Source organism: Sarcophilus harrisii, chromosome 4 (assembly GCF_902635505.1).
Source record: "Sarcophilus harrisii chromosome 4, mSarHar1.11, whole genome shotgun sequence".
NCBI classification, from domain to species: domain Eukaryota; kingdom Metazoa; phylum Chordata; class Mammalia; order Dasyuromorphia; family Dasyuridae; genus Sarcophilus; species Sarcophilus harrisii.
The window spans coordinates 234,070,703-234,083,480 of NC_045429.1; the positions used below are offsets into that span (position 1 = coordinate 234,070,703).

The following is a 12,778-nucleotide window of genomic DNA, read 5'->3' on the forward strand; positions in this document are numbered from 1 at the left end:
TGATAAAATAATGGCTCCAGAATTGTAAAATAGTTCCATTTTTCACATTTCACCCTACTTTCTTATTGCTACTTTAGTGCTTCATCTATATGGATCTTTTTCTCACTGATGTTATTACTTGGTCCTTCCATGTCTTAGCAAATGATTTCATAAATTAGTACAATTAAAATAAACAAAGTAACAAATCTAAAGTAGCATCTAATGACCAGTCTTCTGGTGGTCACCTTCTTGAACCAGAGTTACTTTGGTTCTAGCTAAGAGGGTGATTCTTCTACAGATTCAGTCTACGTTTTTTTTTTTTTTTTTTTTTTTTTTTTTTAATTTGTTAGCTTTTGTCAGAATTTGTTCTCTACTGGCTTGGCCTTTGGGAACAAACCCAAATTCTACTCTGTGCCTTCATGCAGCATATAATAGGCCTCCAGGGGAAAATGAACATATATTTATTTTGGCTAGTGTTTAGTTGTTGATACTTTTTTTTGCCAATATTATTCATAAATGATAAAATATATTCCTTGCATGTAGTGCTCTATCAAAGAGGAATCCTACATTTTTTTTTGTAGTGGGTGAAAAGTCACAAAAAAAATAATGTTCTGATTGTCCTACAAGGACCTTTCTTTCACAAAAAAGTAACTTGATAAAGAGAGAATTTAGAAGGTCTTAGCATATATGTGTCATTTACTTCTTTGCAGCTGTAGAGTGAATTGACGCAATTCACTTGAAGATACTTTGTTAAGAATTAATGATGAGGTCCCAAGGAAGGTAATATTGGGGCAGATCATGAAAATCAGATGTAAACTGCTGAGCATTCCTATCCTGATGCCCTCATATTTCATGCTGCAACGCTATATTAGAGATGTTCTAGGATTTTAACTAAAAAAAAAAATTAGGAAAGACTTTTAGTAGACTCACTTTTCACTGAATGATGTAGTTAAAATGAACTTTTGTGTATCATGGCACCAGTGTGGCAGATTTTAAAAGTGATATATCATTTAAAATTTAAAATCTACACACATGAATAACTTTTGCTAGAATTTGATTTAGCATCAGATATTACCTCTGTTATCCTAAGAATGTGATTCAAACTTTTTTTTTATTAGTGAACTTCCTTCTCATATCATCTTTTAGTATTTACTGAAGCTGGTGACTATACTTTGGAAACATTTTTATTTCTTTCAGATGAATATAATTTTATTATTTGTCATAAATTATTCCACTACTTATTTGTTTGGCTCTTTCACATGTGGCTGTTTCCTGATGTGAAATTCATTCTTTTTTTTCTTTTGGTTGAAAGCCATTTCTTTTCTCTCTTTTTTTCTTTCTTACAAAGAACTAACTCTTGTTTTCTGAGTCATAACATGTGCTAGATTTTATATAAAATACTAATTCCTTTTGCAATCATTGCAAACCCTATATTCAAAAGTATGTATCTACCTACATTATATTGAGCTTTTTTTTTTTTTTTGGCTAGGCATTTGAAGTTATGTGATTTGTCCAGAGTTACAGCTAGTAAATGTTAAGTCTCTGAGGTCATATTTGAACTCAGGCCTTCCTGATTCCAGGCTTGGTGCTGTAAGCACTGCACCATCTAGCTGCCCCCTAAGCAGTTTATTTATTTATTTTTTTGATAAAAAAAATCTCCTAAGTTAAATGTTATCTTCTAGGTTCAGGAAATTTATTGAATGAAATATTGGAAAATAGATGATAGCAATGTATGGCACATTTTACTTTTAAAAAGTTTATTTCAAATTTAGTGACTCATTGAATATCAAGATGGCATTTTTTTCATCAGTGAGGCTTTTTAACTACAATTGTTAACTCACCTAAATCTTAATGTAATGAATCTATTCCTTTTGCAGGTTTCAGTGTTTTTGTAGTTGGTGTAGCTGATGTAGATTATAATGAACTTGCAAACATTGCCAGCAAACCAAGTGAACGCCATGTTTTTATTGTGGATGACTTTGAATCTTTTGAGAAGATTGAAGATAACCTAATAACTTTTGTTTGTGAAACTGCCACTTCAAGTAAGTAATAGTTAATGTGTATAATAATATACAAGTACAATAATATTTTTCAGAAGTACAGTGGTTTTTATTTTATATAAAAAGTCCTGATATTATTTGCAATCTCAAAGTAAATAAGTAGATTTTTAAAAGATGTATGTTTTCCTTATTTCCATGAATCATTGTTTATCTAATTGAGGTCCTGATAAATATGTGTTTGTAAAAAGGTCATTTTCAACTTTGAAAATGAAATCATTTTTTAATGGAAAAAATCAAACGGGTCTCTTCTCTCTCATCAGAGATAAATATGCATTGATTTTGTAGTTTTATTTTCATTTTAAGAGAGAATAATTGATATACAGCTGCACTTATGAATCCAAAGACAATGGGAACATTGTCATTGATATTTACTTTTTATGATTAAGATTTTAAAAATGTTTTTAAAATTTAAGATATCCTTAAGAACCAAAACTCTGCTTGTTTCAAAACTGCTTCATTGTATTGAGTTCTCAGTAAGTTAAATCTTTATATATCTTCATCAGATCTTAGGTCACTGGGATCTGAAGAAACTTATCTCAGCAAATTGCTTTTTGGTCTTCCTTCCTTCCTTCCTTCCTTCCTTCCTTCCTTCCTTCCTTCCCTTTTTTACTTTCCTTCCTTCCTTCCCTCCCTCCTTCCCTCCCTCCATTCCTTCCTTCCTTCCTTCCTTCCTTCCTTCCTTCCTTCCTTCCTTCCTTCCTTCCTTCCTTCCACCCTTCCTTCCTTCCACATCAGACGATATGGAAATAACTGACTATGGGTAAGGTCTCATAGCCTCAGAAGTGAACTTGATGAAGAGTACTGTTGAAGTCACAGCCTCCAACCCCCCATAGAATACAGATTCTTATGCACATCTCTCTAGAATCTGTTTAAAATAGCCTAAAACAGATTATTTTGAGGAGGGAGGGGGAGGGAAATCTTGGTTCTTCTAATCTATATTCCATAGACCTAAAAAACTTTTCTGGAAGAGTTATTATTTATTCTATTTAAAGAAATTTCCTGAAGACAAGGGCTGATGTAGGCCTTTCTGATCCCTGGATCTGATCCTAGCACTGCTAAATACTACCTATTTGAACATGGCAGGTCACATTCTTTTTTGGGCCTTTCTTTGGTTTCTGAAATGAGGTTTCTGGACTAGATGACTTCAGAAGGTTCTGTTTTAGGCTTCTATGCCCTGTGATATTTAAAAATATTTTTAAATAAAAAATAATATATTTAAATGACAGTCAAATAAGACGTTAGGAAAATATTTTCCAATATCAGAATTTCTTTACAAGGATGAAGAAATCCATAAGATATGAATAGGTTAAATTGTTGACATCTAACTACTATTTTGACAAGTGTGTGGCAAATTTCTAATGTATAACATTAACTGATGTAGAATTTCTATGTGAATATATACTTATTTTCCCATATATATGTTTAATAGTAATTAAGGATATTCTAATTCATTTCAGGTTGCCCTCTTATTTATTTAGATGGATACACTTCACCAGGTAAGAACTTATTTTTTGGCTTGAATGAATTTTTTTATAAAATTTAAAGTCATGATGAAAATTTGTCAAAATAGGTAAATTCTTTCATTATGCTCCTAACCTCTGTGCTTTCAATTCTTATATGATTTTTGTCCATAGTTTCATATAAATCTTTTGTAGAAATTCTGCTCCCAAATGTGGACACCTTCTTTTGTCATTTCAGTATTTAGGCATTCAACTATAAGAATTGATAGTATATTTCTATATGTTATAGTAATTGTTTTTCTTATCTATCATCAAGGTTTCAAGATGCTGGAGGCTTATAATTTAACAGAGAAGAACTTTGCTACTGTACCGGGAGTATCCCTGGAGTCTGGGTCTTTCCCCAGCTATACAGCCTATAAATTACAAAAGAATGCCTTTGTGAATCAGCCTACAGTGTAAGTTTGGTTGTGATGGATTTTTGTGGGGTAAGAGGTCAGGGTGGAAGACTCCAGTAAAAGCAGGGTTTCTTCATGTGTCTTAGAAATGAAGGCCTCAAATTAAAAACCATCTACTCCTTCCTGAGACTTACACAACCTTGGCCTATGGCTAACTTAAGTCTGAGTTGCAGAGAGCTTGTGCAAGTTTGTTATGGTTTGTCTTCTTCCTGTGTAGGTGACCTTGTGTCCCAACTGAGAGTTTGCAGAGGGTCTTTTCCATTTTGATTACTGTACTTATGATTTTGGCTTCAATTCTGAGCCTCTTTATCTTTCAGCTTCAGTTTCAGCTCACCCTCAAAGCTCAGGCCCTCTTCTTTACCATTCAGTTTGTGATCCTGTAAAATTTAAGACCAGTTAGTGTGAGGGTCAGCCCTTCTTTATTTAGGCTGAATAGGTTAGATGAGGAAAGACAATTATACCAGCAAGAGTAGTTTTATCATCATCATGGCATACTAGGCTTCATTAATTTTTTCCAGACTCTTACATGAAACCATTTTTTCTTTTTAGTATCTTAGCTTTCCAAAGGAATACGAGTTGTGGTAGCCTAAGTCTTCCATGGACTGACAGGCTATGGTTAGTTTCTGGTGGACACAACTGTAGCAATTTGTTAGTTAGCCCTGGATTTTGTTATTTTACTTGGTGAAAGTTTACACCAGGCTAATATGATCAGCAGAAATCTATGTTTCCTATTTGTTAAAATAAAAAGGTTTTCATGTTGAAAAAAATGCATGCTTGGCACCCTAAGAAGAGGAAAGAACAAGTAGAATTTTGGAATCTAGGTAGAAAACGAAAGATGAAATTTAAAACTCACTAGGAAGGCTGATGATAGATTTAGAAAGTTTTAGTAGTATCATTATGTCTCAGTGGTTCCATATTCCTCTTTTTATCATAGAGATAAATGTCTTAACTTGCTAGACTGATCAAAATCAAAAGAAAGTCATTTTACTTTTTCAGACATCAGTTTCCTCATTTTTAAAATGAAAGGATTGGTTTAATAGTTAATTTAATAATTGTTAAAGTCCAAGGTCACTTGCCTAAGTTTATATAGTTAGTGACTGTCTGAGGCAGGAATCTAAGTGCTCTCTTCTATCCGTGACACTATATTGCCTCTGAAGTCCTTGATCTGGAGTTGAATATAAGAAGACCTCAAAAACAACAATTATGTTAGCACTTCATTATAATGTCATTTTCTGTATATCAGCATTCATATACGGTTGTTTGTTCTGAGTGTCAGCCAAATTAGTCCAGTTATTATTATTTTTCCTTCCTTACCCTCCTATGTCAATACAATTTCTCCCTCCCTCCTTCCTTCCTTCCTTCCTTCCTTCCTTCCTTCCTTGCTTCCTTCCTTCTTCCTTGCTTCCTTCCTTCCTTCTTTCCTTCCTTCCTTCCTTCCTTCCTCCCTTCCTCCCTCCCTTCCTTCCTCCCTCCCTTTTCTTCTCTTTCCCTTTCCTCCCCTTTCTTTTCCTTCCCTCTCCTTCCTTCCTTCCTTCCTCCCTTCCTCCCTCCCTTCCTTCCTCCCTTCCCCTTTTTTTTTCTCTTCCCTTCTCTTCTCTTTCCTTCCTTTCCCTTTCTTTCCTTTATCTGTTTAGTAAGAGATGCTTTGTTGTTTATTTAACAGAGAGCTACATCCAGATGGCTTACCCCCATCATACACGATTATCCTGTTATTCCGACTTCTTCCAGAAAGCCCCAGTGATCCATTTGCAATTTGGCAAATAACAGACAGAGATTATAAGCCTCAAGTTGGAGTGGTTGCAGACCGTAAGGAAGATTTTGCTTAATGATAAAACTCATGATTTGAGTTTTAAGTTGCTCATGACAATTTACTTTTTAATTTTTCAACTAATTTCATTTGGTACCTAATTTCAAATTTAAAAGTTTGAAAATCTAGAGTATCAAGAACATTTCAAACTAATGCAGCATTTGAATTGTGTCCTGCAATTATGATTTTATTAAATATCTCACTAACAAAAGCATTCCTATTTACCTGTTTGATTGATTTAATGATGAGCAATATACCTTTTAACACTAATTTTGTATTGACTACAGCTTCCAGCAAGACATTGTCATTCTTTAACAAAGATGTAAGGGGTGAGATTCAGACAGTAACTTTTGACACAGATGAAGTGAAGACGCTGTTTTATGGAAGTTTTCACAAGGTAAATATCTAAATGTTATTTGGAAGTTTTCACAAGGTAAATATCTAAATGCTATTTTGTAGAAGAGAATGTGACTTACAAATGTACCTTATTTCTTTTTGTGAAATTTCATGGATACTCATGTTGGGTTGGCAGAACTATAACTATATCTAAATCTGGAGCAGGTATTTCTTTTCCTTGGATTATTGACCTTTAAAATTTTTTGAAAGCAGAGTAGTCTGCTTTTTTTCCTTCCTATTTATGGAGAAATGGTCAATGTGAAACATAGACTGAACATTTTTCAGTCAATACAAAGAAACATAAACAAAAATAAAGACAATCTAAAAGTTTTGAATAAGAATTGTTCACCTACCATAAACGTTTATTCTTTCAGCTGTGTTAGTGCTCAGTTTATATGATAGTAGAACTGATAGCCACCCAGAAGTATTTTGTCTAACATTCTGAGGAATCTTACTTCTTGTTTGGTAGTCAGAATTAGCAATCTAAAGTTTTTCTACATAGCCACAGAATAGAGGAGAAAATTTTTAAAGTTTGTATGGTATAGACATAAAATTAGTGAAAAATGAAGTACATGGAATTTGAAATGTTTTAAAACTAAAAATAAAAAATGAATAAGGAATTTGTCATTTTTAATGATGCTTATGTACACTCTAAAGTAAATGGGAATACCTCTGGTTTCACTAGCTATGTAACATTCCTTAAGTGTGGTGTACAGAATGATCCTCATCTATAAAGTATTTGCTATTTCTAGTCAAATGTGATTCCAAAGTGATAACTGAAGTACCTTCCTCTAGTGCTTTGGGCACTTCTTACTCCTCTTCTCCCAAAAGGGAATCTTGGGTTTTGGGTTTGTTTTTTTTTTTTTTTTTTGGTTTTGTTTGTTTGTTTCCTAGAGTGAATCTCTGTTTCTCTGTCTTTGTTTCTGTTTCAATGTCTGTGTCTGTCTGTCTCTTTCACATATGCACACACACTTCTGTCTTTCTCTTGAATCAGATTATTGATCCCCTTCAGTGATATTTAAAGAATCTTCTGTATATAATAATGACTCATTAACTAGGACCTAAAATCATATTAAGAAGGAAAAATCTATGAATATGAGCATCTATACTAGAACCTTCTGCTTTTCTACCTATTTATCAATTTACTAATTCTCATAGTAAAGTTCAGTCTTGCTAATGCCTCACCAGAGAAATACATTTTATTGTGTCATTTGCTGTTGGATTTAGCAGAGCTGCCCTTGTTGAAAGATGTTGAATCTGGCAAATTTCATTAAAAAAAAAATTGGCACTTGTATGTGTCCATTAAACTTATATTTGTGTATCTTGCTGAGATGGATTTTTATAAACTATGTTTTTCTAATCACACTTAATCCGGACTTTGATGAGATTGTAATCTTCTTATAATTGAGTCTTGGGACTCTAGAAGTAGGGCTGTTTCATAGTTTGTGATTTCTATGGAATAACAATTTTTATGTTATGTCTACATGTTTTATTTCATTTTAGATCATAAAGACAACATTAGTGTTATTTCAGAGAGGTCTATGGTAACAAAAACTAAATGGTGGAATATCAAACTTGGTCATTTTTTTTGTGTTTGTGTTCAGAAGTTACAAAAAGGGCATACAATGATTTTTAAATGAAAATATAGCAATATGACTAAATACACAATTCTGTTTTCATCAGTGGTTAATTTGAAAGATTAAAGCACATTTTTGAACATTAGTTTGAGAAAACTTTGTATGCTTGTAACAACCTGGATGTTATCCATGACATAGGGTTGTCGTGTGGAAAGTTCTTTGGAAATCTTGAAAAATTGTTAAAATGTTAGTTATTATTATCAGAAACAGATAAAATATAAAAAGATCCTGAAAATCACTGGAATAATTGGTCACTCCATGTTTGGGAATGCCACTCTAAACCTGGCTATCAATGCTTTTGCATTCTTGAACTAGTTATTCACCTTTCCAACAATTTAAGTAGTTTAGTTCTGTTTCTTTGGATATAAAACAGAGTTTACATTTCAGAAGTTTGGGAAATTTGAAAAAAATAATTCTGTACAATAAAAAGAATAGATGTAAGAAATAAATCATGGAATTATCCAAGGTTTTTAGAGATAACAGATAATAAGCAAGTTCTATTTTTCAAATATGTTTTAATATTTCGATGGACAAGGTAATATGATAGATTTGTTAATAAGAAACACTATAAGAGAGCTGGTATAAATATTTTTGTACATATAGGCCCTTTTCCTTTTTTTAAAATTCTTTTGGGATTCATGTCTAGTAATGGTATTGTTAAGTCAAAGGCTATGTGTGATTTTATAACCCTTTGGGCAAAGTTCATATCTTTTGATCATTTATCAATTGGGGCATTGTTGAATTGCATTTTTAAGAAATATAATCATGTATCTAGAACTAGAAGTTTCCCATTAGTTACAGCAGCTTCTTGGCTTATCATTTATAATCTGTATTAACTACAGCACATTGGAGAGCATTTGGTTCTCTCTTTTTATGATGAGGAAATTGAAGATCACTCAGTCATTCAGTCAGTCACATAGGTAGGAATCATCAAAGTTGGGATTTGAATTCTGAAATTCTGACAGGTGGTTCAATTTTCTTTTCCCTGAACCACGGGGCTAATTTAATGTGGGACATTACAGGGTTTAAATATCACTCTTGCATCCCGATCCAGTTGAGAACTAGGCTGATTTATGGAAGAAAGAGACTCAGGATATTTGTATTCTACTCTTAGTTCTTTTACTATTTATGTCACTAAGTCACTTCCATTCCCTGGGCTTCAGTTTTCTCATTTGGAAAGGGAGAGCAGTGAAGTCAATGGTGCCTTATATCCCCTCATCAAGAACATTCCTTGAGTATCAGTACAGCACACTTTTGCTGTAAGACATAACAATAAGACAAATAATGTGGCAAAAGTCATTTCATCAGTAAATGTATTTTTCTCTTCAGGTTCATATTGTAGTAACTTCAAAAAGTGTTAAGATTTACATAGACTGCTATGAAATTGTAGAGAAGGATATCAAGGAAGCTGGTAACATCACAACTGATGGTTATGAAATTCTTGGAAAGCTTATTAAAGGTGAAAGGAAATCAGCTGCGGTAAGTAGCATGTTTCCATTTCATGTGGTTTTATGATATTTTAATGTTGAAACTGGTTTTTTTAAAGTTACTTGGTAAAAACACATTAGAAAGAATTTTCCATGAACAAATGTGCTGTGTATAAAACAGTGATTTACTCAGTTGTGATATACCAAGATCTTTAAGTACTGCAGCAAAGAAAAAACTCCAAAATGCCCATTAGCTTGTGCTCTGACTTTATGTTAAAATGCCCCAATTAATTGAAATTATTATTCTATTGCCTTGTTCACAATAGATAATCTTAGATAATAAAATATTATGTAACATTGTTTCATTTCATATAATTATGCCTTTAATATTATGGGGAAATATTTTAAAACATTTGCTAGACACTAACATAGCCACACAAAAACTCACTTATCTCTTAAAATATAATCATTTTTACTGAAATTTTACTCCCAGAAAAAAGATTTTGTTGAGTTCATTAATATGTACCACCTATGTATGAATTATTAATTTTCATGTGGATTGTAGATTTTTCTATTTTCTTATAAACCAGTATTAGTATTATATTATTTTAAAAAGATGACCTTGAAGTCTTGAAGCAGACTGATCTCATTAAATTCATTGTTTCTTCTAGAGAATATGTATATTGCTTTAAAAATACCCTTAGACGCAACTGTTTTTTTGAATTAGTGTTACAAAGAATATGAACAGTTTTAAGAAGAATTGAATAATATAGAATTTTGTTGTTATATCATGATATGAAAAGTCAGCATGCTATAGTCGATAAGAAAGCTGCCTCAAAGTCAGAAAGGTTCAAGTCCTGTCTCTGACACATATACTGGCTGTGTAGTCCTGGGCAAATCATTGAAGTGAGACCACTGTTCTAAGCAATTCTTTTATACTCTAAGTTTCCTAGAAGGTACTGACTTACTTTTGTAGAGGGGATTACCTCACCTGGGAGTTCCCTATAAAAAACATCACAGCTTTAGTTTTTACCTATCTTGAAATTGTTGAGATTTTAAATCACAGTGTTAAAAGTATAACTTGAACTTTTTAAAAATGAGAATATGTCCAATCAAAACTATATATTTAAAGAGAATTTTTTTGGAAGAATTTTAATGGAATGTCTTCCTATGTGAAGATGGGATGTTCATGTAATGCATAATCTTTGTAGTAGCCAGGATGATATTAATAGAAAGATCTCAGCCTGTATTAAGGAAGAATCTTGCAATTCTGTTTGTTCAGTTAGATAATCTGTAATACACTGACTATTAAAACCCCTTTTCACATCTTGAGAAACATTTGTCTTTGGCTACAAACCAGGATCAGGAGCCGGAGTTCATCAGGAACATTTGGCTTGACTTTCTCCCTCTTCTGAAGTATGGGTATTTATTTATTTTAAGAAACTGGAGGGAATTTCCTCCCCCACCCCCCTGAGAAAACAGGAGCACATTACTTATGAAGTAGAACACTTGTAAGCGTTCATGCAAAAAGCTGGCAAAGTCTCAATTTTGGCTCTGAGGAGACATTGAAATCTAAAAAATTTGCAGTCTCCAGTGAATAACAACAACAAAAAATACTTAATGGATGTGGTTGTTTTGCAGTTCCAAATCCAGAATTTTGACATAGTATGCAGCCCAGTGTGGACTAGTAGAGACAGATGCTGTGACATCCCTTCAAGGGTAAGTAGTTCTGAACTGGATGATGTTAAAAATCTTACCAGTAAATCCTGTTGACAGTGAAAAATTGTATTGGGAAAGTAACACTCAACAGCTGTTATCAGCAAATAGGAAATTCAGGAATATGCAAAGGCTTGTGCCTTTATCAGTTATCTTGGTTCATGCCCATGTTTGATGTGACCCTCCCTTTCTAGCTGAGAGTGCACAAGTCCGCATTTGGAAATTCTCAAGAAACATTGCAGTGGATTAATTAGAAAAGCCTCTCAATCCCTAGATTTCCAGGAATGCTAAATGTTTCTTTCACTTCTAAAATGCTGGTATGCAGTTGTTAGATAAATTACCTTCTAATTAGGCCTCTATTACTTTTAAATAACAAAATGACCACATTTCAGCTTGAAGAAAGAACTCATATTTATGCAAGTGACTGTTATAATGGTCAGAGTATTGAATAGCATATTCAAGCAGAAAGACTGGAGGAGTTAGAGGATCTGATTTCAAATCCTGTCTGATATTAACTATCTGTGTGATTTTGCATGACAAATTAATTAACTTCTTGGAGCCTTAGTTTCCTCATCAGCAAAAGGAGACATTTGGGAATGCAAAACTGAGTATAAAATCATAAGATGGTTTCCATCTGAGCTAGGCAGAGAACACAGCTAGAGCAACTAGGTGGTACAGTGCTTAGAGCACTAGACTTTGAATCAGAAAGACTCCTCTTCATGAGTTCAAAATTGGCTCCAGTTACTTATGAACTTTGGGCCATTGAGCAAGTCACTTAACCTTGTTTGCCTCAATTCCTCATCTGTAAAATGAGCTAGAGAAGGAAATGGCAGGCAATTTCGTTATCTTTGTCAAGAAAACTCTGATGGGGTCATGAAGAGTTGGACATAACTGAAATGGCTCAACAGCAAAACAAAGAACATTGGGTCAGATAAAATTACACTAAATTTCTAGTGATTTTGAATTTTTTTTAAGAAGTGTTATTTTTGTCTTATAAGGTTTATTAAAGAAAGCGATAAAACTCCAGAAAAAAATTTCATTTGAGTTTCATACATGAGTTCTTATGATCATTTAGCATAATAATTAGATCTTTGTCATTCAAAGTTGGAGAACAGACTCTCTTGTTTGTATAAGTTATGGAGGGAGGGGTTAATGTGGTTTATTTTTTTGTAATGGCTAAATACTGTTCTCCATAATCCAGAGAGATGAAGCAAAATGCCCAGCTTTTCCAAATTCTTGCACATGTACTCAGGACAGTGTTGGACCTCCTGGACCACCTGGACCAGCGGTAAGGCAATATAAATAAGCATTTATATAATTTTTTTAAAATTATAGATATGAATTTTCTCTTGAAAAATTGAGGTCATTAAAACACAGGCTACTCTCCTTCCTGATTCTGCTCAGGTTACTTTAAAAAAAAAATAACATTTTTTTGATTAATAAGCATTTTTTTCTCCTTCCTAATTTCCATCCTTCCCTCTTTTGTCTTTCCCTTTCCCTTCAAAAATAAAACACCACCACCAACACCTTGTAACAAGATATGTATATTAAAGCAAATCAGTTTCTCAAGTAGACCCTGTCCAAAAATGGGTGTTTTATTTATTCTGTTTCTTTAGTCCTTTACTTCTCTGTCAGGAGGTGGATCTCATTCTTCATTGGTGATCCTTTGGAATCATTGTTGGATATGACAGTGATTAGCATTTTTAAGTTTTTCAAGGCTCCCAGATCAGTAGCACCTATCTTTTGGTATTAGATTCATTGTAGTGAAGGATAACTAGATGAAAAATAATTTGATTCTGGAATTTGAATTTATCTTCCCAACAACTTCCCATTCAATCCAG

At 33.1% G+C, this 12,778-nt stretch overlaps 1 protein-coding gene across 4 annotated transcripts in view; it reads left to right on the forward strand.

The window, feature by feature from the left end:
• Window positions 1-12,778, forward strand: part of COL12A1 (collagen type XII alpha 1 chain) — a 141,515-nt gene that overhangs the window by 106,118 nt on the left and 22,619 nt on the right. For all 4 annotated transcript variants that reach the window (XM_031964618.1, XM_031964621.1, XM_031964620.1 and 1 more), the window contains 8 exons: window positions 1,857-2,021; window positions 3,497-3,535; window positions 3,816-3,954; window positions 5,618-5,760; window positions 6,049-6,158; window positions 9,124-9,273; window positions 10,863-10,940; window positions 12,139-12,225. In XM_031964618.1, the coding sequence (XP_031820478.1) occupies window positions 1,857-2,021; window positions 3,497-3,535; window positions 3,816-3,954; window positions 5,618-5,760; window positions 6,049-6,158; window positions 9,124-9,273; window positions 10,863-10,940; window positions 12,139-12,225 (911 nt within the window). The remainder of the gene's footprint in view (window positions 1-1,856; window positions 2,022-3,496; window positions 3,536-3,815; window positions 3,955-5,617; window positions 5,761-6,048; window positions 6,159-9,123; window positions 9,274-10,862; window positions 10,941-12,138; window positions 12,226-12,778) is intronic.